The following is a 26,938-nucleotide window of genomic DNA, read 5'->3' on the forward strand; positions in this document are numbered from 1 at the left end:
TGGGAGTAAAATTTATCCCGGTCCACAGAAATTATGACTTAAAAAGTAATATTTCGATGAGAACCTAATGTGAATATCCAAGCAATGTAAACGTAACCGTTAATTAATCATATTGTTGTTCATATTTTATTAATATTAGATTAGATTATTTTTGTTGGCTATAATATAATATTCCCTCCATTAAAAAATATAAAGCATTTTAACTAAATCTTACCCCCTAATAAAGTAATTACCCACTTTCAAACTAACTATATCTTTCCATACTTACTCCTATTAAATACCCTACAATAAATATAAAGTCATTATCAATAGAAGTACTTTTAAAAAAAGGAAAGACTAAAAATGCTTTACATTTTTTAACATCCAACTCTTCAAAAAATGTCTTACATTTTTAAACAAAAAGAGTACAACTAAATTTGTTTATATTTTAAAGTAGATTTTATTTTCAAAGGAAAACATAACCAATAATTAATCATATTATTTACATTACACAATATTTGAGGTTCATAACTAGAGTTGGGAATAAAGACTGGGCCTGAAAGTCTTGTTTAAATAAGTGTTCGGGCTTAAAAATAGGTAATTTTTAGAGTAATCAGACTTCTAAGCTTGGCCTTGCCTTGAAAAGAAGAGCTTAAGCTCGAGTAGCCCTCCTAGCCTTGTTATAATTTTTTTAAATTAAAAAAAAAACTAAAAAATCAAATTAAGGATTTTTTTAAATATAAGATTTTTTCAATTTCAAGAGTATGGATGTTTCTTCCATTGGGAAATTTGATAAATTATTATTTGAAAGAAACTTCCTTTAATGGTCATCAATTTTTAAAATTACATGTGTTGCATTGGTTGAAAACTAATCAATAATAATTTCCTAATATTTCAAGTATGGCATGTAATGTTCTAAGTATTTTGATCACTATAATAACTAGTGAATCTACTTTTAGTATAGGTCTCATGTACTAATGAAGAATCATTCTTGCATCCTTTCAAATAATGTGCAAGTATTAATTTGTATTTGGGATTAAATGTTTTTATGCCATTTTATAATAATTTTTATATTTTTTTCTTTTGACATACATACATACATACATACATATATATATGATAATAACACCATTTTGTTAATATTTATTATTGGTGATGAGGAAGAAGTTGCAAAAATAATTAATATTGAACATTTACCTCTATCTTTAACTTGCATATAAGGAATTTAAAATTCTATTTTTAGATAATGATGAAAAGGATTTGGATTAAGATTGATGAAAGTCTTAATCTTCATTTTAAATTTAGATTTTTAAATCTTTTTTTAATGTGAAACTTTAATTTTTTTATGTTGAATTTTAGAATATTTTATTTAAATTATAATATTAATTTTTTATTTTTTCAAATGTGAGCTTATAGGCCCGGCTCTGAGCCCTTTGAATAAGGACCAGGCCTCTAGATTAGATCAAAATTAGGGAGTCAAACTTTAAGGTGTAACACACCAAATTTTTTTTTTAAAATAATTTAACTCAACCATAGTTGGGTTACAGCCACCCAACACATTTTTATATCAATAATTTTAATATAAAATATTTTATAATTGGCTTCAACTCATACACTATAACATTTCAGATAAATTTTTACCTCCCACATGCCATTAGGCTAAATCACATTTGTCTATCCTTATACTCCCAACAAGTAAACTAAATCACATTTGTCCATCCTTATACTCCCAACAAGTAAAATAAGCAATTTAGTCAATTTTCAACACAAGTCAGTTATTTGACCTTATAATCATGCCATTTTAATCAATCCAAAGTAAACCTAATATTAAAATTACAGTCATCCAAATTGTACCAAAAATAGAAATAGTTTGAAAGGCATAATTACATTTATATATTCATATAATTGACAATAAACAAAAAGCCCTAATATTGACAATATAACACATTATAAATCATAAATTAAATACTCAAAAAAGACAGTGGATCTATACCACTAAGCCTCTGGGACTCCTCCATGTGTCACTCGTGGCTCTTCTCCTAAAAATTGTTAACCACATAATGAGACTCAAAAGTTCCAGTAACCAAAGCTAATTTATGATAGTGTATACAAACAGTTAAGTGTGTGCTTACTAAGTAAGAATTAAAAATAATATAATTCCAACAAATATAAGAAATATTACAATACACACAAACAACCATCCTTATATCCCTCCATTAACCTCGAGCCGTAGCCCTCACTCAGTGCTAAATTATCCGGCCAAAGGTAGATTAGCCCGAGCGCTTATAAGCCACCTATTGAGCTCCAATAGGGGCGTACCACGTGGCACATAAATACAACAATAATAGCAAGTCTCCCAACACCTCCCACAATAATTAAATAAATTCATAATAATATTGCACAATTATACAATATTACAAAATTCATAATTTTCTCAATAATCACCCAATTAACATGAAGTAACACTAATCACAAATTAAAAGCATGGTTACCTTGTGGCTTTTTCAATAAATTATTCCTTAAAATTTCTCTCTCACCACAATCTTCACCAGTAATACAATCTACAAATAACATATTATTTATAAATATTAGTTTCAATTTTTGAAACTAATAAAATAATTCTAATAATAGAATTAAAAATATAACATAATTCCTAATCTCAATTTTAATACAAATCTATAGTTAATACTATTAAGTAAAATTTTTAACTCCACTTTTAATTATCAATAAACATTAATAATCTAAAAATCAACTTCTAAACTAATTTCTATTATCAAAATTTTCTTTTTATTTCATAAATTCGTACCTAAAATACTCAAAAATTAAAAATTGAGTCTTTAGTTTAGAATCATAATCCTATAACCATAATAATTTATTTCTCATCCCAAATAATCATCTAAACCTTAATAAATCAACATATATTTTCAGATCTAGTTTAGAATTTGATCCATAAGCCACAGATTCAAAGATCATCAATAAATTTATACTCTAGAACATTTATTATACTACTGACAACCTTAAAAATCATATTTATTCAACATAAATTCATCCCTCTTCCATATCTTAAATTTTTTACCATTACAAACTCAGAAACTAAAGAAGAAGAATGACTAAGAAAAAATTTTAGAACACTTACTTAGTCTTGAAAAGCTTAAAATCACACCCTAAATATCCTATTAAAAACTCTTACCTTAAAAATTTAGATATTTCGCACCGGCGACTCGCTTCTCTCCACCTCAGCTCGCGCGCAGGAAAAGAATTGAAGAAATGAAAGGAAACGGGTGAGTTTTTATAAAAATTCAGTGGGTCCCACATATTTTTTTTTATTATTTCTTCTTTCCTCTCTCTTATTCTCTCTTTTTTATTATTTTATATAACTATTGATGCATGCGGCGGCCGAAAGCAAATTTCTCTTTTTCTTCTTCTCTTCTTTTTTTTTTGCATACCTTTTTTTTATAATAATAATTTAATAATATTTTTTAATTAATTAATTAATAATAATTTTTTTAATTAATTTTTTTAAAAAAATTTTAATTTAGAATTATATCCTAAGTTAGATTTAATGATCATTTCCTACTAATTTATTTACTTCTAAATATTTTTTAAAATTTCTATTAACCTAAATTAACTATTAAAATTTAAATTGAGATGTTACATAAGGCATGAGCTTTTAAGGGCCGATAGAGTTGAGAATAAAGATCAAGCTTGGAGGATTGGGCTTGGCGATTCTGTTTAAATAAGAGTTTGGGTTTTAAAAATTAGATCTTTTTTAAAGTAATTGGGTTTGAGAGCTTAGCCCTAATAAGCCTTGTGAAAAGAGCTCGGGCGGCCTTTTAAGCCTGTAATTTCTAGCATGATAGCTAAAATGAAGGAAAAATTTGAAAAATATTAGAGTGATTATAGTGTGATCTTTTCAATGGGAAGTCTTTTTTAATCAAAGGGCAAAGCTTGAAGCAATTGAGTATTCTTACTCAGTGGCTGATCCTTTGAATTATTACATGAAAGTTGATACTATCAAGCAAAATTCACACACATGCACACGCATAAGCACAAAAATAACACAATTCAATTCACACACAAGAAAAAAACACAATTTGGCATGCGCGTACACCCACACATGTGCGCGCACACAAATATTTGATTAATATTTATTATAAGTAATGCACACACATAAAAATAACACAATTTGGTTTACACACACACAAAAAAAAAAATAACACAATTTGGTTAACATTCATACAAAAATAACGTAATTTGGTTGATATTTATTGTAAGTGATGAAGAAAAAGTTACATAGATAATTGATATTGAATCTTCCCCTCCATCTTTAATAAGTTGACATGCATTTGATGGATCTAAAATTTAATTTTTAGATGATAATGAGGAGGATTTAAATTTACATTTATGAAAATTTTACTTTTCATCTTAAATTTAGACTGCTAAATCTTTATCAAATTTTATGTTAATTTTTATGTAAGATTTTGATTTGTTTTATGTTGAATTTTAAAATATTCTATTTAAATTAAAATGTTAGACTTGTTCTTTTGTGAAAGAGGGATTAAGGGCCTGGCCCTGATTCATTTGAATAAGGGTCAAGCCTCAAAATTAGATTAAATTTTGGATAATCAAGCTTTAGATCTTGAGTCCTTAATGGTCGAGCCCCCTCTGATTCCCATCTCTAAGGGCTGAGCCCACCTGATTTCCTATTTCTATGTGTACCGTAAAGCTTGCTATAAATTTTAGATTTCATATTTTAGTTGTAAAATTTTTTGGCCAATAATAATTTCAATAGTAAATTTTAATGTTATTTTCTTATATTCTAAAAGGAAATTGAAAAAATCAAATATATTTAACATACAAAAATTCCATTTGAAAGTTAAATTGGAACCACAATAAATAAATCAAATCATGAATTATAATGTTGATAATTTATAGGATTGAATAATTTAAAATGCAAAAATCAAGATTGGCAACCTAAACACCATAAATTCCATGGCAAAAGCTTCTCACTCATGTCTATTGAAATATTTGGAAAGCATGATGCAAAAGGATTTATTTTAAAGAGAAAAACCAGGACACAGACATTACATTTTTTAGCATCTAACAAGTTATTGATAATATGATGATTCAATCAAGAATTAATATCTTTTATAGTGATAGTGAAAGATCTGAGGCCAAATGAAGACTTCTAAAAATAGGATGGGTCCAACTTAACCTTGATAGTTTTATCATATCCAACAGGGCTACAGTTTATGATAGCATCATATGAAATGACAAAGAGAGCTGGATTAAGAGATTTTCAAAATATCTTAACTATTAACCCAACATTGTGACTGAACTTTTAGACATTTTAAAAAGGCTTCATTTTTGTTGGAATGAACAATTCACTAAAATCAATATCCTTTTAATTTTATAAAAATTCTCTCACTCATTCAACATAATTTTTCCAAGAGTTACCTTTCAAAAACTATAAAGAAAGACAAATTTTGTCATGAAAAGATTAAATCATCACCTTAAATTATATGTTTAAGAAAACTAACAGATAAGCCAACATGCTTATTCACCCGGCCTTCAAAAAAAAAAAAAAAAAAATCTAATTTTCAATCATTTGCTTTCAGGAAATAATTCTCCATGAAATTTAACATGACTTGAATTTTGTCTCTCCCCCGCATAGAATTCCGTAGCCTTATCTTAAAAAAAAAAAAAATTGACAATTCAACATCACATGATTAAGTTTTCAATAAGTTTATGATATTCATGTTTAGCACTTCAATTCTACATATAAATAAAATCAAATACAGTAGAATTGCACCTTTTGTGATGTAAACGTGAATGACGATAAACCAGTTCCCCTTTGTATTGTTTCCCCACGTAAAGTTGCCAACTTGTTTACTGTCTCTCACAATTTAGCATAATTCGTATAAACATGAACAATAGTAAATCGAGCTGAATTAAATTGTTCTAAAGAAGACTGAGTACCTACAATGCGACGTAAAACACCCAAGACCTTCTGTGCTATAACACACAAGACCGTTCCTTATAGAAGCAATTACAGAAGACAAAGCATCATACAAAACAATTACGAGGGGGGAAACTATAAACGAACCGAAGAAATAGAAATATCAAAAGTGGGGAACGGACAAAATTCTCAAGCCGCGTGTATATAATGCCACACTCACAGTGTAGTGACAGTCCATTGATTTTTTGTGGACAAAAGTAGCTTCGGAGATCAGAGCTTAGTTTTTCCTGCTTATATGCAACTTTATCTGCCAATTCCCACGGGGAGCTATCTCATCGGAATCAAGCTTTCGTGAGCCAGGTAACAAGGGTGCCTCAACGAAATCTTTCCAGAGACCTGTAGATTGTGCTCCATCAGCAGGCAAGTAGACATATTCACACTGGAAAACAAGCCAACGAAAACTGCCTCATTGATAAAGGAAACAGAATGTTCATCAGCAAACTAAAGTAACCAGCAAGAGGAGCAAAGACTCAAGAGCAACGAAAGGCTTTTACTGAATACTTCATAGATACCAGAAGAAACTACGGAAAAGAGTCGGTCATCAATTTTATCATATGCTTTCTCATCATGAAATGAATACATTGGAAAAGCAATGTCTGCATAAACAAAAGGTTTCCAAGGGTATCTCTAAAGGTTTCAAGATTTCGCAATCAAATCTTGATTTGGCAATCAAATCTTGAAGGCAAACTTTTTTTGAATGAAACAAACAACAGCAATCAACTTGGGAATGACAAAGGATGGTCATAACCAGATGCTTCCCAAAACAACTACTACTTGGGGAAAGACTGTTTTCTGTTATGGCAGGAAAAAAGTTAGGAGAACTAGAAAGTTTGATTAGATCATATATTCATAATCATTACTGGTTACTTATAGCTTCTTAAGTCAAAATAAAAGTTTCATTCAACTGCTAACTGGGTAAAGGAATTATCATTGTTAATCTCATTCAGCCGCTGCTAAATTGCAAGTTCGATAAGTTTTATTCAACTGCTAACCTAAAGGAATTCTGATTCTCAATAATGTCATTTCTGTGGCTGATAAATTGCAACTCATTGAACGGAGATAGAGCACTTAGTTCTACCATTTTGCTACTTTTTTCCCAGCCACGATGAGTTGTTGAATCAAAATTATATTTGATTATCCTCTGATTTTTTTATAATAACAAAACAAATATGCAATGAGTTAGCAGATGGCCAAACACCGATAGACATAGGTTTACACATACCGTTCATTTGTTAGTATGTAAGCGCTTCCAACCTCATCCTGCCTGTGCAAATGGAACCAAGTCATTCTCATAAGTTCCCGTGTCTTATGTCCACCTTGAAAATATATAGGTTGCCTATTTTAAGCCTCTCCAACCAAGCTACTTTCATCTTTGCTAGAGAAACTACCAACTTCTTTCTTGCTATTCTTTTTTGTCTTGTCTTTGTCAGTTGAAGGCTTATCCTGGCCAGGGTTAACCAACTTCCTTACAAACTTTTTAGATGGAAGTACAGAGACATCCTCCGAACTACTTTTATGTGAAGCTGTTACTTTGGGAGTGTAACTCTTGTCTTTAGGCTGTTCAATATTCTGTTCGGCAGATTTTTCAGCATCCTGCTTCACATTTTGATTTTCAGGACTTGAATCAGGAAGCAGTGCTCGATGGCTAAGGCGCAACTGTCCCTTGTCATTTTTCTGTAGTGCATGCCCACAAGCGTAAGAGAACATTTAACAGGCAGTAAGTTAAAACCGAATCTCATTAAAGTGAGGAACAAAATCATATCCCCAGGACAATGAACTTATATATAGTTCACAAAAATATGAAACAGAATCTTGTGATGTAACTGACCAAAGCAGGAACTGAAACCAATTTCAGCCAAGACTTCAGTTCTAGGAAAGAAAGTGATAAACTTTAAACTCAAATATTGGAAAAGAATCAATTGAAAAAAGAAATGTCAATATATCTCTTTTTCATGTAATTACCATGTCATTATGTTCGGTTATATTCATAGGAATTCTGCAAAAATATCATTCCTTGGGAACAGAAAATTAGAAATAAAGGGAATATTTTTGGAGCTTGGATGCTATTACTCATTCATGATCTGATGCGTATAAAATGAAATAACTGACTTATAATCAAGTCGAAGACTGACTAAAACTCTCAACAATTGCTTGGTGCATTTTGATCTTCAGAGGATGAGAACGGAAAAGAAAAACAGTAAAACACACCGTCACAAATAAATATAATAAACATATGAATTTGACGCATAACCATAATACCGTTCTATAGTAACTTAAATGAAGTATAAACATTGCCCTTCACATTACATTTAACACAAAACTAGGCACATCTCTGCAATACAACTAAAGCAGACCAATAAATTAACTACTGAAATAGAAATTAATCAAAAAAAATAAGACTAGCAACACAATACCATATGTCCTGCCAAAGTAAATAGTAGTTCAAATAACAATGACACAAGGCTGCAGTAAGAAAAGATATAACTTTTTTATAAATGAAAATTTAAAATGTCATGCTATCCAAATCGCAGATCAGGAGAAAACTCAATCCATCGAATCTTCTAAGAAGTTATGACTCGTTTAGGTCCTCTTAGAAAGGGAAGGGGAGTTATATCTCGTATACTATGAAATAGTTGAGAAGAGTTATAAATGGGAGATCATGATTGAATCTCAAATCTTATTTTAATATAAAATCTTGTACGGCAAAAAGCATTGGCGTTTTGAAAAGAAAAGTCAAGCCCTATAAAGCATTATTGAAAATGGAAATCCATCCCTAAACACAACTATTTAAGCAGTGTTATTCTTTAACTATGTTTCTGCAAGTCAGCTACAATTCAGAAAGCTAACTCACAAAAAATAACCCAGCACAAGGACTAAACATCACGTGGGAGTTTTAGTCTGGCATGTGCACCAACGCCAAATCACCATCAATGTTCAGGGGGAAGAAAGGTAAAGGCCACTACAGGATTCAAGAACTTGAAATTGTAAATTGGCATACCTCTATAAGCTTGACATCAAGACGATCTCCCACTTTAAAAGCCTAGAGAAATAAATTCAAGTATTTTGTCACCATTTTTTGCATATAGTAACTAAATTTCTTTATGAGGAAAAACTAGAAATTAGAGAGAGAGAGAGGCTTACATCTTCTGCCTTGGCTAGCCAACCTGAACTCAGTTCACTGATATGGCATAATCCCTACATAAAACGCAAAGCAAAATATTCGAATATTAATTACGTAGTTTGGAATTTGTAACATTTTATACGGAAGCACTATCACTTGATTTCAATTTTTAAAACCTTCTGAAGAAAAGTAAAAACACAAACAAAAAACAAAAATTGCAGGCATTCAATATCCTCATATTTCAAATGAACTGTTTATTCCATTAAAAACATTAAAAATAGCAAACATGAACTCTCAGAGATGAGCAAGATTCAATATGCAATTTCAGAATGAAACCTAAGAAAATGCAATTGAATCAGTTGTCAGTTCCCTGCCATGTTATAATGCTGATTTGGAAACCTAGTTGAAACAAGTACCTCACGACCAGGTGCTATCTCTACAAACACTCCATATGGAGTTATAGACTTGATTTCACAGTTCCTGAAATATACATAGTAAAGTATTATAATCTTTATCTAAAGATTACTAGCATGAACAAAAATAAGACTTTATTATAAAGAAAAATAATAGAACAAGGAAAAGGAAAATATATCTTCATTAACAAAAAATTTGAAGAAAAAACCATAAGACAGCAATCAAAACATCAAAGCCCTCAAAACTTTATTTTATTCCCAGGGAAAATTCTACTGCTAATAATCACAACCAAAATACTAGAAAGTATGACGAACAAATCTGCCCCAAAGCATCGTCTTCTATTGAGAGGAAAAAGAAACCAAAAGCATACAAACACAAAAGGGAAAACAGTGAAAGCATGCACAACCTAAGAATACTTAATGATGGATAAGGATTAACAACCCTACCCCTACCTAGTAAATGATTCTGATGCCACATCAAGCAAGCTTAAATAAGTCAAATACAGCAATCAAGGCCCATAGATCCCTAGCAGATGCTGAAGCTTTTTCCCAACTATTTTAAGCAAGTCTTTTTCTTTAGACATTTACTTGTGTGTGTGTGTGTGTGTGTGTGTAAAAGAAAGTTGCTTTAGCTTTGTAAATCGTTGTATAGTCCAAGCAAGACAGAAATAAGAAGAAAAAAACAAAGTGCTACCTATATACATCACCAACAGTAGGAACCATTGTCAAATTACTAATAATAGCTTTAGACCTCTCCAAACTTGACAAATCTTTTGCAGTAATTTTGACCTGCCAAAGCCAAATAAGGTACTCATTACAATAGAAATGCCCAAGTTTATCATGTGAAAGCATGTATATAAGCTGAGTGTCTTCTTACAGTGCCATCATCTTCTGTATCAATAGCCTCTATTCCAGATTCTTCAATGATGCTCTTCACCTTTTTCCCACCAGTACCAATTATAAGATTTATCTTGTCAGGTTTGACCTATGAAATATATGAATGTGAGAAAGGAAAATGCTTCACGTCATAACTTTTGGATTGGATCATAAAATGGACAATAGTAACAAACACGCAATATAGAAATGAAAAGGGAATTAGAGGGGTGGAACAGACCTTCATAACATGAATGAGAGGTGCATACTTTGAAAGACTTTTTGCAGGAGGAGGCGAGCATTTCATCATTTCACCTGGATCAGGAAACGGGAAAACGAAAATGAAGGCATGGAATCACTTATTTAAGAACTCAAAAGCACAAAAACGCATTCTTGGCTTATAAATCAGTTATGTTTGAGCTGAATACTCGTGCATTTAGTTAAATAACAAGTCATATCCTCTTCCACATTTTTAAATAAATATTATGTTACTCAAGTCATCATTGATCATCCTCTTTTTGTCTTCAATTCTACTTGAATCAGCCTCCACCTACAACTCAGCATTCTATAAGATTTACCAATTTTACGAATCATCACTTGTAACAGGTAAATGTTTCTTATTTTATAGCCCAATCTTTTTTCTTGTGTTATTTCTCTTCTCAAATAAAACAGCTCAAAAGTCAAAAACCAATCTTTATGGATGCATACGCCAAAGTCAACATTTAGTTCCAAAACATAAGGCCCAATACACAATTCCTTAGGGCAGTGTTGTATGGTCACATTCAATCAAACTTTACCAAGAATATGCTTTCGGCCATCTCTGGCTTGCAGGAGTGCTTCTTTCATGATGGGCAAAGTAACTCCTCCTACCTATAAGTTGTCAATTGTTGGTTAAAAGTATTCTATATAAAACATTTCATAAAAGTCAAACACAACTGTTATTGTTTATTTAATTGGAAAGGGAAAGTGATTACAAATAACTGGAAGAAAAGAAATACTATCCTCAGGGCAAGAAAAAGGCATGTAATTGAAACCAAAATAAACAGGAAAAAAAATAAGATTATAAAGAAATTAGTATTGAAAGGTTGATCTACCTTAATGTCCATCTGAAATGCAGTTATGCCATCTTCATTTCCAGCAACCTGCATTACATAATCAGTTGGAAATTATCTTTAGCATCATCATAACACTTATCTTGAGACATGATAAATAAAATAGAAAGGAAAAAAAAAAAAAAAACAGAAGAAACCCAACTGAACACTCAAAAGTATTTGTTAATTTAATTAGAAAACAAGAGAGCAAATAGGTATTGTGATTCTAATTCCAAAAAGTGAAACCTTAAAATCCATATCTCCAGATGCATCTTCAGATCCAGTAATGTCAGAGAGAATGAGTGGAGTTCCATCCCCTCCAAATTCCTTGGTGTCCAGCACCATACCCATGGCAATCCCAGCAATAGAGCACTTAATTGGAACCCCAGCATCTTGCAATGCTAAGCAACCTCCACAAACAGATGCCATGCTGCATCAAGATGAAAATTTTGGCATTTATAGTGGGGAAGTTCAGTAACTGTATATAATAAATCATATCTGTAAGAAGAGTCTCCTGAGGAAAAGAGAACAGCAGAAGTATCATAAGCCAAAATAAAGAACACTCAATCTATTCATTCGCATGAATGTAAAGAGAACTATTCTCATTATGCATGTGGGTGACATTATATTAACCAGAGTCACATAGAAGATATAAAGAAGTTGAAGATAGTACTTTATAGTGAAATTAAAATTCAGGAAATTGAGGAACTCATATTTCTTAGGAGTGAAAGCCGCAAAATGTAAATGAGGTATCCTGATTTCCAAAAGCAAGCACCCTATAGACTTGTTGAAAGAAACAGGAAAGCCGGTTGAAGCAGATCTGAACCCGCAGTTTAAAAAGGTCAAGGAGTTCCAGTTAACAAGTATGGTTGACTAGTCTATGCCCTTTCCAATAGGAAACAGCTTATTTTTAGAGAAAAATGAGCTGAGGAGTGTGAAGATTTTTCCTAATGAAGCTTGGTATAAAGCATGCTGAGGAACACCAACATTTCATTAAAGAAAAGAAGGAAGATGGGGTAATAAGTATGATATATGCCTGCCTAGAAACAAATACCATATCTTCCAAGCAAAGGGATTCCTAAACCAAATTTTGAGGCATTTGCTGACAAGCTGGGAATACCCAGCTTCTATTCACTAGCATGAGAAAAAAGTTCAAACAACTCATCCTATAATTGTCCAAATTCTCTACAGGAAAACAGTACATCAACTCAAAAGACTGCACAAAACATAAATGTTAGGAGACAAAGCCTGAACTGCATAGACCTTTTACAAACCTTGGTGTATATATACAAGCCCAACCTAGTTTTAAATCACACCTTTCAGCATAGTCATTCTCCTTCACACTTCAAAGGTTACATGTATAACGCCAGCCACAACGAAGGAAGTTTTATAATGCTGAAATTATTTAGGTTGGAAAAGAATAAAGTGAAGATGATTTAAGCCCTTTTGAGATCTTCAAATTTTCATCAAAGGGACGTTGATATCATATGAATGCAAAAACATAAGTAACTTTTGACAGAACTGAGACTTAAAAATTACACCTTGAAGAGCCGTTGCTTTCAGTGATAGTACTCTCAACACGTATAGTGTAAGCAAAGTCAGCTTCAGAAGGCAAAATTGATTCTAGAGCTCTCTCTGCCAGCGTCCCATGACCAATTTCTCTTCTACTTGGAGCCCCAATCCGGCCAACCTCTCCAACACATGAAGGAGGAAATGAATACTGCAAAGTATAGCTAGTGAGCCGCAACGATGCCGATTTTTGACATATGAAAAAAACTTGCATGTCAAACCAGAAAGTTCCTTTCACAAAAATATTAGGAGAAAATATCCACCTAAAGAAAAATTTAAAGAAAATAGTAAGCCTTAAAGCTAAAATTACAATATATTGGTCCAATCTCTCTCTTCTCCTTTTCTTTAGATAAAAAGTCCAACACCCTCTTGCATATTAAACTGTAAAACTCTAAACATATCAATAAGTTGCTATTAGATAGACAAAGTAAATGCCACAATATGTTGTGTGACGCTATTCCTTCTTGATATCCATGAACCATTAGCCATCAACTGGTCTCATCATAACCAAAGGGCAAAAGAGATTATACCATTCTATTTCCAGACATGATCATACAACTACTAATTATTTATCTATGAATTTCTATTAATGAACTAAGCTAAAATGAACAAACTTTTATATGACTTAAGCCTGAGCAGCTCACAAATGAGATAACCTATAAAATCATTGGAAACTGAAAGCTTTTACAACAGTCATTTTAGATAAAAAAATTTCACTTTTTCGGCCATTAACAACAATATCTAGCCAGTGGATTAGATGAGAACAAAATATGAAAGCAGTCAAGTTCCAAAGAGACCTGAAGATAGAACCTCTTGAATTCATCAACACCTATGAGATTGTCTACTCTTTGTGCCATTTGCTTATCTCCGAGAGTAACAACTGCAAGTGACTGCCAAACAGATAAAATGGAACAAGTCAAAGAACGTAGTCAGAAATATGGGCAACAATTTGTCCCCCATTTCAAGATGCACCATTGAATACCACCCTAACAGAATTGAAAGAAAGACTGAACAAATCAAACAAAAGAAAAGAATCAATAGTAATATTCATCAAGACAACTAACTTTCCCAAAAGAAGCAAGATCAACAACTAGGCCTCTGATTGATGGCAAATAAATTTATGGTCTTATTAAAGTTAGAGGGGGAAAGATGCCTAATCTTCATAGCAGAAGCCTCTTACGAAAATTATGCAGGAAAAAAATGACCAGTCTTTTAAAGAGCATTTTGGAGAAGCAAAGCTCCTCAAAGCTGCTTTGGAGGAAACAGAAATTTGGGACAGCAGTTTAACAATGATGGATTTATTGTATTATTTAATCAGCAAGTGCGTTATGCAAACTATAGCAGAGTTAACAGATAATATATTATGGCATTCTCAGGAGGCAGGGAAAGGATTGGATCCTAACCATTTTTCATAGCCCAATGCAATAAGTTGCAGATCATGGTTGGTTCATGGCTTATGTCCAAGAAGTTTAAGGTGGATTGCTTTACTTAAGGGAAATGAGAGGAGCTCCAAGGGTGAAATTAAGACTTTGACGGGAAAACAAGAGTAATTCTCTCTACTGTATGCAGGTCTTCCAGTTTTTCCCCTGATGGAGTCAGAGTCCCTGGAAATGATATGGAAAAGGATAGTTTTATGGGCCTTCTTTGAAGCTCAACTCATGGATTCTTTTAGGGGGTCTCTTTGATGAACATGCCAAGTGATTGTAGAGCTCTTATGTATTACCAATAGTAGCTGATTCAAACCTGAGTTTCTCCTCTTGTAAAAAGAGCACTTCCATGTGCTCTAGGAAGTAAGCCACATCTTGAATTCACTGGTCGTATTTCATTTGGTGCTCGCCCATCGCTCCTTTTACCCCCCTATAACATGCGTAGATATTAAAATAAGTAAACATGAATACATTCTATTTGAATAACTCACAAAGTAGATAAGCTATCAGGTAGTTTGGCAATACACATAAATATAGCCAATGTTCCCAAACTTTCAAGCACAAATTAAACAAAAACTACTTGAAGCCATTGCGTACACTAAGTCAAGTTTGCCCAAATGAGCTGATTCCTTGAAATGCTTTGTTCTTAAAAATACTAGGAACAAGTGATTCAATTGCACAGGCCCATAACAATCTTTTTTCCTGATATTTGTATCATTTGTTTAAAAAGTTTTTGAATAAATAACAATCTATTTTTTTGCATTGCAAGTTAGCTTGACAACTTTATAGCTAGTTGTTTGGACTTTGGAGATTGATGGGTCTGTCCTAATTTGAAAATCTGATGGAACCCTCCACTCTATTAAGCTTAAAAACAAGGAAAACCAGAAAATACACTTCAAATGTAACTAAAAATTACTATTTGCTGAATAAGAGAATGGGATCACAAGCAAAATAAGGAATGAAACTACACTCAGATGACAACTGCAGTGTACAGTAAACATCATAAAATACACCCTCTTGACAGCAACAAGCACAAGCCTCTCACAAATACACATTAAGGTAGAAAGATAAAATGATGAAGAAACGATCATCTTCTCCACCCACAATCTGGCATTCGAGAGGGCAGTACTCTCCTCACTTTGACCACAATTCTCCAAAATACTCTCTCCCCCTCTGCACGAAATTACAGATTTAAAGAGCCAAAAAATTGCTCATTACTCCTACCAACACTACCTAGCTTTCCTTTCCTACTTAGATGTGTCAGCTGGTCTTTACCCATAGGATCTTCTCCTAAACTAACAGTTCCATTTTTGCTGTCACTTTTCTATTCTTTCCATGTCTCCTTTTAAAAGTTTTGACATTGACCAATGATGGGGTCTTATAAAAATCTTAACTCTCATTTATATTGACTTGAGTTTAAGAAGGATAAGAAGGTTCCTTGATATTGTGCTCACTTTGATGGAAGCATAATTCCATACTTTCAGTCACAAGTTTCTTCTTAAATAATTTTGTGGGACAGAAGTCCCAGTCAGACGGGTGAGAAAACTAACTTAGACAATGATGTTTGCATAGAGCTCTTATTTATTGTATTACAAGTACTCATACCTCCACAATACGTCTGCGTAGAAACTTGGATGTAACTTCTTTAAATACCAGCTTCACATCAACCTCAGCAAACTGAAGGAAGACAGTTTTAGCCACATTAAAAAACAATGACAGCATATGTGATGTTGATTGCAATGACATTAAAATTGAGCAAAAAATTATATTGTTCAATAGAATGACAGCCCATACATAGGCATAATAAAACTAAGCCAACAAGCCAAACATCCAGCAGCTCTAATTCTAGTGTTGTTTAAACACTTACCAAAAGCTTAATAAAATTAATATATAAATACCTTAAAATTGATCCCTAAGTCAATTGCAAAGAGATCATTACAATAAAACATTAAGTAAAACTAAACTTCCTAGGTCTTTCCACACCATTCAGATTCTATGGAATATTAGCATCAGGCTCAGTAGATGGATGATGGGAAGAATGATCAAAGTTAATCAGACTCTGACATCTGCTCTCTCCTTATTAACATAAAAACAGAGGACTAACAAACTGAAATATCCTAAACTGATTAGTCTATCCCATAATATGTTATCAATCTAAAATAGAAACAGAAATACAATCTGATTCAGTTGACCTAAAATAAAGGATAAAGAATAAAAAGCAGAGAAAAATAAGAAATGGAGAAAGCCTGAAGCCATTAGAGAGAGTATTTAATCACCAACGTTAAAAAGGAAAAGCCCAGAGAAAACAGAACAGCAATAGAAGCAAGGATCTAACAAAGTTGCCCACCCTCTGAATATCCTAACAGGCATTCCCTTGAAGAGGCCATGAATAACAAAATGGGAAGTCAAAAGCACATATCTACGCCATGTAAGATGAAAAAGCAACAAGACACTATTAAAAATGTGTGCACTCCCATCACAATAAATACAACATAAAACAGCAGAAACATCATGAGTCCACAACTTTTGCCTCGTTATCATTAAATCATTCATCTATTGTCTCAGATAATCATCCCGAAACACAACATAGATAAGGACTTACTAATGGATGTGGTTTGCGTGAAGTTGGCTTTATATGAACATCACCTTCATCAACTTCACCATCAACTATTACTTCCTCATCTTCGTCCTCATCCTCAAGAATGCCTGCAACAGTTTCAGCATTACTCTTTGGTGTTGCATCCTTAGTGACAATCCCTTTCTCTGTAAGTATATTCAGAACTTTTTCTTCCAAAGATGAAAGGGCTTTCCTTCTTGGTATTTTATTTTTAATTTGAAGAACTTTTACCAACTCGGCGCCAGCAATTTCCTGCACATTAAAACTCACTTCTATTCTGATCCTCATCTTTAACCCAAAAAAAAAAAAAACATCAAGTAAAATCTAGAATCAATTTTCTACAAAGGAGAAAATTGATAAATCTCAATTGTTTTAACTATCCCTCTCTAAATCAATTGATATAGAACCATATGATACACTGCCACCTAGTCTCCCATGCTTTAGAAGGAGGAGATGTGAAGAAATAAAGGTGGCAGTATTGACAAACATGGTTATGACTTTGATCGTTGCATGGAGATACAGGGAGAAAATTTTAATGCCTATTGGCATTCCAGAAGTACCCTTTCAAAGTCCTGGAGGGCAAGACGCCTCCAGGGGCTGAAGGTTACATGGAGATGCAAGGAGGTTAGCACTGATGGGAACCATCATTGAAGCCAATGATCTCATCAACAAGCATTGAAATTTCAATACCATAAAAGAGGAACAAGAGGAAGCTATCCAAATTAAATCCAAACCCAGAAAGAGGATTCAATCCAACTGTCCAACAATGTTATACTACAGAACAGTAAGTAGGGGTTCACATAGAGGATTTCAAGTGAGGATCAGAGTAAGCATTTTGGAGCCGTCAAAGGAGATAAGCAGCTTTTAAAACCATTTGTCTTCTTTTATTTTTAACTGTCTACATGTTATTTCCGCATATATGGATGTGTGCCATGTCAACAACTGCACAATCTAACAAGTAAACTCCATCAATAGAGACATAGAGTTAATAGAGAAATCATTTCATATTTTTCCAGAACCAAAGAAAAGGTAAGGCAAAGAGCATACTTCAACATGTTTATAGAGCTCAGGAGGAGGTAATTTGATGGCATCAAACATTTTTGGTTTCCCACACTTCTTGACCAAAGCATCTACCTCATTACAAATTGCCCGCACAGCATCCTGATTTTAGACGATAGGCAAGTGATCAAGCATCAGTAATTAGGTACATGGCTGTTTCAACCGTAGAAGATTTAGCCAGCCTCAACGAAACAAATGCATACAATATTCACAGTAGAGTGATTGATGTTTCAAAAGGCTTTGAGAAGTTTATGGACTTTATGATGAGACAGTATCTTGTGTACAATCCCTATCAGCAGACATTTCAATATGCAACAGGGAAAAGTACAGAACAGCAACATCGAGTTATAAAAATAATGAAAACGTGAATCCAAAAGAAGGATTTTCCACAATCCAAAGGTTTTGGAAATAACAAGGGAAAAAAAAATTGTTAGCATTGCATCATTTTCACAGATCACTTTTTTTACTTTAATCTGATTGCAAGCATCTTCAAGGGTGTTATTTTCCCCTTACTTATGCCATGAGATCCAATCATGTCTATGGATTCCTTTTGGCGTCATCATACTCAGCCTCATGGCTATCTTAACATAAAGGGTGCTAACTGAATGAGCTCATTTTCCAAGATTTTCTTAACATAAAGTTGACTGTCAGCCTCTTTACATACATCAATAACGAAAAAATCACTAAGACATTGATATCCCTTTGCTTAATCATACCTTGACAATCTACATACAAATTCCAAGACATTTCTCTGCCCTAAAGATGTTATGAGATGGCTTGTATTTACAATCTATATTTGGTGCTTGGTACATGGTCTCTCAAGAGAGTTTCCCAATTTGATACGAAGAGAATGACCATTTTGTTCTATTCGAGTCTGTTAGATTCTGTTTTCTTTAATTTGTCTCTTTAAGAAAACAACTTATCTTCCTCCGACAATAAATTTTCTTTTCTCCTCTAATTAATTTTTTTTTTTTTAACACACACACTAGGGAAAAGTTGAAAAATCAATCAACATGAACCAAAATTTTTAGGATTAATAGCTGATTTAGCCAATCATCAATTATCACATTCGAGATTGCATTATCATGTATGCCAAGAATATACGAAGAATTTCTACATCAACCTTCTTTTCAAATGAAAACATTAAATGTAGGTGTGCAGAGAAATTAGCGGTTTCAACATATGCCCAATATATTCTAACATTGGTACACTCATAACAACAACGAGAATAAGATTTCCAGAGATGAATAACTTTTTACTCAGCCAGGAAGTCTTTCCTCTTTTAGTTCTCTGCCCTATTAATATCTATAGATAATAGAGAATCCCTCAAACATCCATATATCTTCCATGAAGCAGAACCAAAATCATTTTAAAGGTTCCGTTTTTTGTGTAAGGGATGAAAAGAAAAGTCATTGAATATACTAAAGAATGCGAGCTTGTTTGCCATACTCAGATAAGGAAACAACCTGACCAACTTCAACAGCTTGAAGTAACTTCTCTTCTGGAAGAAAATTGCTATAGCCCTGCAATAAAAAACTATGGCAGTCGAACCAGTATGAAACTACAAATATAGAGTATTTATACCACTATAACCCTGCAAGAATGGCTTTGCTTCAAATTGGGATCATATTACTATTGCATATATCTTCTTATCAATATTCTTTTTTTTTTTAAAAAAAAGGCCAAGGTCCTTTTGGCTTTTCAGCAGCTCCAAGGGACTCATCCATTAGATCTTTTTTCCTCATTCCACTCGCTACCATGATACAGCCCTTTAAGTATCAAAGCTACACATGGTTGAGCAGCTGCCCTTCAAGCAAAGTTGAACAACTTCGGATTCATGTTTGGTCCTGATTGATGGTAACCCCTTCTCTGTCAAGAAAATTCTTCAATCTTTCACAAGTTAAAACTCTCAATTTGCATCCAAGCAACTTCTGAACTAATATTAGAGATCACAAAATGGTAAACTTCTCAGGAGTAACAAGGACAATTTACAGTCCCTATTTTTTTCTGTTTTAGGAGGCCTTTTGTCCTTATTTTTTAATTGCTCGTCTCTTCTCTTTGATGATTTTTTTATTATAAAAAAAGTCATTTTGGTTTCCTCTTCACTTTTCCTTTGGCATAGCAGTGACACGGTATTAATCCTTAAGGCCATGAAAAAGTCACTGCAGATAAAAAATGCTATATCAAGGTGAAGTCAATATGTAATAACTTCTCTATCTTTAAAAACTTGCTTTCCAGCAGTCTTGTTCCAGCTTCTATTATCCACAAATTAGGAAAGTTATACATGATGTTCTCCTGAAGATGAAGGAGCTAAGTTATAAATGATTTGTGTATAGCAGCTTATGTTATATTGGCGTATTCCAAAATCCTGATAAGTTATCGTCTACAAAATCAAATAGAATAATAGCTTACCTCAATCATCAGTATTGCACTATCTGTGCCAGCTAGTAACAAGTCCAGCTCAGAGTTCTCCATCTCTTCAGTTGTAGGGTTTACTATATACTTATCACCAACAAGACCAATTCGAACTCCAGCAATTGCTTTTGATATTGGCAGTTCTGAAAGTGCACTGTAATAAATAAACGACTAGGGTCACTAATACTGCAGAGAGAAAATGATTATGTGCATGTTAGATATAGATAGCATCACGTAGGGGGACTAAATGCCTCAAAGTTGGCTGCAAATGAAAGGGAGTAACAAACATTTGGTTGTGCCCCTCAGTCACAAACAATGGCAGAGCCATGATCTTCAAAATTGAGAGATCAAGCAATTTTTTTTTTAAAAAAAAGTATAATTATAATTTATTTTAAAAGTATAACATAGTATTTAAATAAAATAGTTTAATATTTTATCATTACATTAAATTAATTCATTAATAATATCCTATACTTTTCCTCAATTCAAAAATCAATTAGAAATTCAAAAAGGCAAAATAATGTGCCAAAAAGTGCTCATAATAAAACCAATAACTTCTCTATATAGGAAGAAATATTTTGGATATTTTAGCGCTTATGCAATGAGTAACGAGAACATGCTAACAATATCATCATAATAATTTCTTGAAAACCTCATAATAACATACTGAAAGAAAAAAAGTTTATCTGATAAAGAAAAGAAATTTATCATTGTCAAATTGAAAGTGTGTGTGTGAATAGAATAGTAAAAATTATTTTAACCAATAATATTTCAATAAGTTTAGCATTATTTCCAAAGGTAATTGTTAGCCTAACTGAAAAAAATATATTGACATTCAAACCTAGTTATATTCTACTCAATTATTGTGGAGTTATTACTTACAAGAAAATATTAAAGGCATGCATAAATTAAATATTGATTGAAATATGGAAATATATTGGGAAGATAACATTCGCAATAGAAGAGAGATAAATCATTGCACAAAAGCTAAAAAGTTTAAAAAAAATAAGAAAAAAACTGCATAGGTCTGGGTAAATACAAAAAGAGAAAGAGGGGGCAGGAAGAAATGAAAAAAAAAAAAGGGAGAAACGAATGAAATGGAGGAAGAAGAGGGGAGAATATAAGATTGTATTCAATAATTTTTTAATTCTCCTTTAGCTAAATCACAGTCAACTCTCTTTGTTAGGAAAGATCTGAGCGATGGGCTGATAGGCAAAAAAATTTCCATGCCCATTTTTTTCTCAAAATATTCTAATTTAATGTATCCATAGTCCCAAGTACTCTTTATTGGCTGTCTGATTTAGTTAATTAATTCCTCCAATCATGGGGATATGCCCTCACTAGCTCACTAGCTGACTCCCCGAAGGATTGCAGAAAGTATAAAACTAACCAACTTACACTGCTATACCAGCTGCAGTGACAGCCAGAGAATCAGGCGAGTGCAATCCATCATAGCTTAAAACCTAAAACAATAAATTCAAAATTACGGTCAGAATGTGGAAACGTGAAAAAAAAAAAAAATTCTTAGCAGTGAAGTCATTAAGTCAACTCTTGTAGTTCTTTTCATTTATTTTAAAAGGACCAGAATCAGAAGGAAGCTTCAATTGTTTGAGAAGGGTATGTAGAACATGCAGTTCTAATTTGTGATGACCTACCTAGGGGAAACTGGAAAGTAACTGTATGAAGAAAAGTAAAGGTCCCAAAAGAGCATATGAGTGGACTTACACACTGAAGAGCCCCAAGGGTTTCCTTAAACAACCTGTCTTTTTCCTTTTCTTTTTTTTTTTTATTTTCATCACATTTATATCAAGTCCAACCAAAACTGATTGTACAGCAGACACTCAGACTGAAATGCAATATCATAAATCATAACTTACGATGCCTCTACATGCGAGTGAGACAAAGCAGAGTTAAGCACATTAAATTGACAATGAGAAAAAACAGCAGAACTAGACACATAAACAATGAAATTTAAGGAGAAAATTTACAAGGAGCATACCCAAGACAATATTTGTGTTTCATAGTAGAAGCCTTTTAGCATAGTTGGACGCAAAGGCCTATCAATCAATCTACAAATAAGAACCTGCAAGCAGCATCGATGGCCTTTTAATATAATCATTGGTTTCTCACAAACAAAAGGCGTGAGAATGTCCAGCCAGGTTCTGGTACTGCACAAAAGGACTTCATCACAAAGAAATACAATCTATAATGTGAATTTTGTTCCTTTTCTGCTTTATTTTGTGACAGAGGTGGACAACCGTCCTAATGAGGGCAAGGAAATAAGTGTGTATAACGAGGACAGGATAACCATTAGAACAGAGAAGGAACAATAAGACAAGGACAAGGGCAAAGAAGTTTATAAGTACAATAAGCAGCTTTCCAGTATTCTTTATGCATGCATCCAGCATGATTGCATTTGATACACCAGTAACCAATAGGAAGCCTCCATTGTGCTGGGCATCATTTTCTATGCCAAACAGAACATAAGTATCTCACAACCCTAAATTTTCTACGTCAAGTTTCTTAAAATGTGTTTCGCATCATTTCTTTGATAACTTTCAACTGCCTACCAAACATGAGAACTTAAATGTACTGGTATATTACACCATGACATCAGAGATATCTGAAATTGTAAAAGGGCTACTATGATGAGAGGAAAAGCTAAGTATAGAGCTTACCATAAGCAAGAGTAAATCTCAAAAGGGGAAACAAATTATCAATAAGTAATTAAATGGTTATTATACTCAAGAACATTTGTCAGCAGAAAACATGTCTTCTAAATGCCAAAATTGATAATTAGTACCTCATGATCCTTTGCCTTCCCTTCCCGTTTGAAAAACCCTCCACTGAAAAACAGTAGAGGAAGACCAAAAAGCAATTAGTTCATCCAATATCCAAAAGCAAAATGAAACAAAAGAGATTAAAAACATTGAAACTTGTGGGGAAGAACACCTCGTCCGACCAGCTGCTGAAAAACGCTCTTGATAATTAACAGAAAGAGGGAAAAAATCAGATGGCTCACTAGGAACATCATCTATACAAACAGATGTGTAAACAATCTGCAATAAGAAAGACAATGGCGTGATTTTTTTTTTTTTCAAAGGAACAAGTGTTGAGTTTATCATGAAAAATATACTGTTCTCAAATAATTCAATATTACCGCTAGAGATCAAAGAAGCGTGAAGTGCAGTTAAGACACATCACAAATCAATGTTGAATTTTGGGAGGTTTAACAGTAGCATCATACAAGAAATTCTTTTGCTAATCCCCATTTCATTATGAAGAAATAGATAGTAATCCACTCAACAATCAATCATAGCCACACACCAACATGCTTGTATTTGGGTCTTGATACTCAAGAAGCTATCTCTCAAAATTATCATTTAACCAATCACCTAACCTAAGTTAGCAAGAACGAAAATACTTTAGCGGTGTGCACACTCTCTTGAACTATGTGAATCATGAACAGTATCAATGCTTTTCTTACATGCATAATTATGAGCCATATAGCATTGTCAAAAAAAAAATGATAAATTAATCAATAGAAGAAAGATGAGAACTTACAGTCTCTCCATCTGTGACTGTAACAGAACCACTTGCCTGCCTTCCTATATGACCAGTCTCAACCAAAATCTACAAAATGTCACGACAATAGATAATTCAACGAATCCCGAATACATTTCTCTTACACTATACAGAGATCTAAAATGGAGAACCAGGTATAAAAAAGTCTTCCCGAGCACTTGTTATCGAGAATCTGTAAATGAGGGGCGCAATGGAAAGAGGTAGGCTTTGTTATCACACTATCAAACGATTGTTTTGAGTCCATAATGCTCATTGTTATTCTTGCACTCCTAGACTATACAAGCCAAATCCATCCCCTATCCCCGAGAAGAGAGGCCATAAAGACTGAAAATGAAATATATAGCCCAGCAAAGAATCCACTTTGGAAGCCATACCGGTGCCCCAAATTTTGTAATAAAGGTCAGCCAACGGATAGAAAGTCTTCCCCGTCGTTTAAGTTCACAAAGCTAGCAACGTTCAGAAACTATCCTACTTAAACCAAAAAAAATTAAAAGAAATAAAAAAGCGCGCGGCACTTAACGATTATAGACAACTGGTAAATAAAATGTCACAATTCAATTACAAGTTCAGGAAAGCACAACCAAAAATGTCAGTAACGTACATGTCTATCACCAACAGGAATCCTCACAGAGAACGGTTGCGGCGCAAATTGTGGGTTATCACCAACAGACGAATCTGAAACCTCGGGCTCCACCGAAGCTCTGAAATTGAACCGCTGAGGGTTTTTCCGGGAAAATAAAAAAGATAAAGGACTGAACTCGCATTTTCTGGATATGAGATGACAGGAGCTACTGGGGAAGAGAAGTCGATTGAAAGGCTTGGAAGAGAAGAACTGGGAGGGTTGTGTAGGGTATAGTCTGCCCTGGTGAATGCCGGGACATGCGAACATTTTCGTGGTTGTTTCAAACTTTTGGTGGTCTCTTCAATTTCACCACTTCAATCACTGACCGGTGTTTTGCTGGTGAGTGGCGAGCAAGGGAGACAGCGGAGTTGAACAGCGCCAGCCATTATCCGATTGATCCGTTAAGTCGCGCAATTTTACTTCCTTTCTAAATTTTCTTTTGATTTTTTGTTTTTTTTGGGCCGATAACTTTTGATATTTGGTAAATCCGAGCTCCTCAGCCCATGTAGGCTTACCAGTGCTGTGCACAAATGGGCTTGAGCCCATTTGATTATAACGCCAGCAATATAATATCTTAAAAAAACGAAACGAAACAAAATTCCAATAACTATCAGAAAGTTATAATCTAGGTTATATAAACATGTATACTGTATTTTTTAGAGATTGGATGTTTAAAAATTTAATTTATTTTTAATATTTTAAGATTTAATTATTATTTTTAAAAAAAATTATAATAAATAAATCACTATATATTTACTTTAAAGTAAAATATCCTATTAAATAGAGATAAATAAAAAAATAATATTAATTTAAAAATAATTAATTATTTTACTTAGGTTGTGAGATTTTGTTAAAAATAAATTATATTTTTTAACGGATGGAATATAAATATTATACCCCTCCTTTTAATATACAACTTTTTTCAAAAAGAAAAATCATAATTCCTGTAAATAAATAATTGCAATTAAATAATATTAACAAGGTATAAATTAGATAGCTTGTGTTAATAAGAGTATCTCTCCACTGCTTTTTTTTTTTACTCCTTCGTTGTAAATTTGAATTGTTTAAATTAAATTTATATTTTTAAAAATTATTAAATCTAAATTATCAAATTTAATTTAATGGTCCAGATTTATAGTGATTCTCTTTCTAATCTCCTCTACTAAAGAAGAAAGCCAACTCCATGTCAATAACTGTTAAATAAATTTGCAATTCAGATTTTACTTGTGTGAAAGCCATACTGTTTCAAAACTAATTCATATTCATAGTAAGTTCCACAATCGGTCACAACCTATTTGGTAGTAGAATGCATTTGCCCCAAAAAATAAATAAATAAATAAAGGAAAGAAAGATGAGATCGGTCAGTCAATCATGATATGCATTGGAGTGACTTTTATGTCAGGATCTGTCGCTTGCCTTCTCCTTTACTTTGCATTTCTTGTGTGATCTGATTCATCAGAGGAATGGTATGGTTGAGAATGGAAACTGAGGGAACTATTTTGAGATATCTGGATTGTTCAATGAGGCGAATGTTACAATCCCAATTCACGTTGTATTCTAGATATTATAAAAGACGTACAAGAGAATGTTGCGCAGCTTACAGAGTCAGAAGTGATCAGAAGCAATGGGGGAGGAAGGTGCGTAAGAGAGAATCGGATCAGGATCCGAGAGAAGATGACGAAGTTGTTATGAGCAAAGTCACCATTTCTTGGTTGAATCAATCACAGAGATGTACTGTTGAACCCCTTTTGGAAAAAACAATCGATCTCATAAACAAACAAGCCCCTCATCTGATAACGCCCAGACGAATATCATTGGCATGCAATGCGACGCAGGAATTATTGTTTTATTAACGATTGATTATTGATGATTGATCACAATCTTGTTTTATTCCCATCTAATTTTTTATTGTTTTTATTCGCACCTGCAAATATATTATCATCATACTTCAGGGCGCAGAAATATACTCACTCAAATGATCCGATGACCTTCTTTTTCTTTTTTTCATCTGATGAGCTTCACGCATTTGCTTTTGAGCCATCTTATCGGTCCCCCAAAAAAAAAGCACGTTACAGTATCCAAAAATTAACAATTTTGATTGCACATGGGATTTTGCTCATCTTATTGGTTACCCGGAGAGATATTAAT

At 33.1% G+C, this 26,938-nt stretch overlaps 1 protein-coding gene across 2 annotated transcripts; it reads right to left on the reverse strand.

Annotated features, from left to right (window-relative positions):
* Positions 1–5,906: 5,906 nt before the first annotated feature.
* LOC129304368 (probable polyribonucleotide nucleotidyltransferase 1, chloroplastic) lies at positions 5,907–25,188 on the reverse strand. 2 transcript variants are annotated; one of them, XM_054943993.1, is made up of 25 exons: positions 24,770–25,188; positions 24,148–24,216; positions 23,536–23,642; positions 23,387–23,429; positions 22,583–22,666; positions 21,982–22,046; positions 20,581–20,737; positions 19,635–19,691; positions 18,157–18,270; positions 17,095–17,361; positions 16,098–16,169; positions 14,809–14,922; positions 13,863–13,955; positions 13,038–13,216; positions 11,743–11,926; positions 11,500–11,547; positions 11,203–11,275; positions 10,647–10,720; positions 10,410–10,517; positions 10,227–10,321; positions 9,536–9,599; positions 9,140–9,193; positions 8,997–9,038; positions 7,221–7,672; positions 5,907–6,334 (listed from the first exon to the last, which is right to left on the reverse strand). In XM_054943993.1, exons 1-24 carry the CDS (start codon positions 25,055–25,057, stop codon positions 7,340–7,342), a joined length of 2,784 nt encoding a protein of 927 aa, XP_054799968.1. In that variant the 5' UTR covers positions 25,058–25,188; the 3' UTR covers positions 5,907–6,334; positions 7,221–7,339. The 2 variants fall into 2 exon arrangements, with proteins under 2 accessions (XP_054799968.1, XP_054799967.1); XM_054943992.1 differs by having other exon boundaries at positions 5,907–6,377.
* Between the last annotated feature and the right edge of the window lie 1,750 nt (positions 25,189–26,938).

This window comes from Prosopis cineraria, unplaced genomic scaffold (assembly GCF_029017545.1).
Source record: "Prosopis cineraria cultivar Desert tree isolate PC_DT_omini unplaced genomic scaffold, ASM2901754v1 PC3, whole genome shotgun sequence".
Taxonomy (NCBI): domain Eukaryota; kingdom Viridiplantae; phylum Streptophyta; class Magnoliopsida; order Fabales; family Fabaceae; genus Prosopis; species Prosopis cineraria.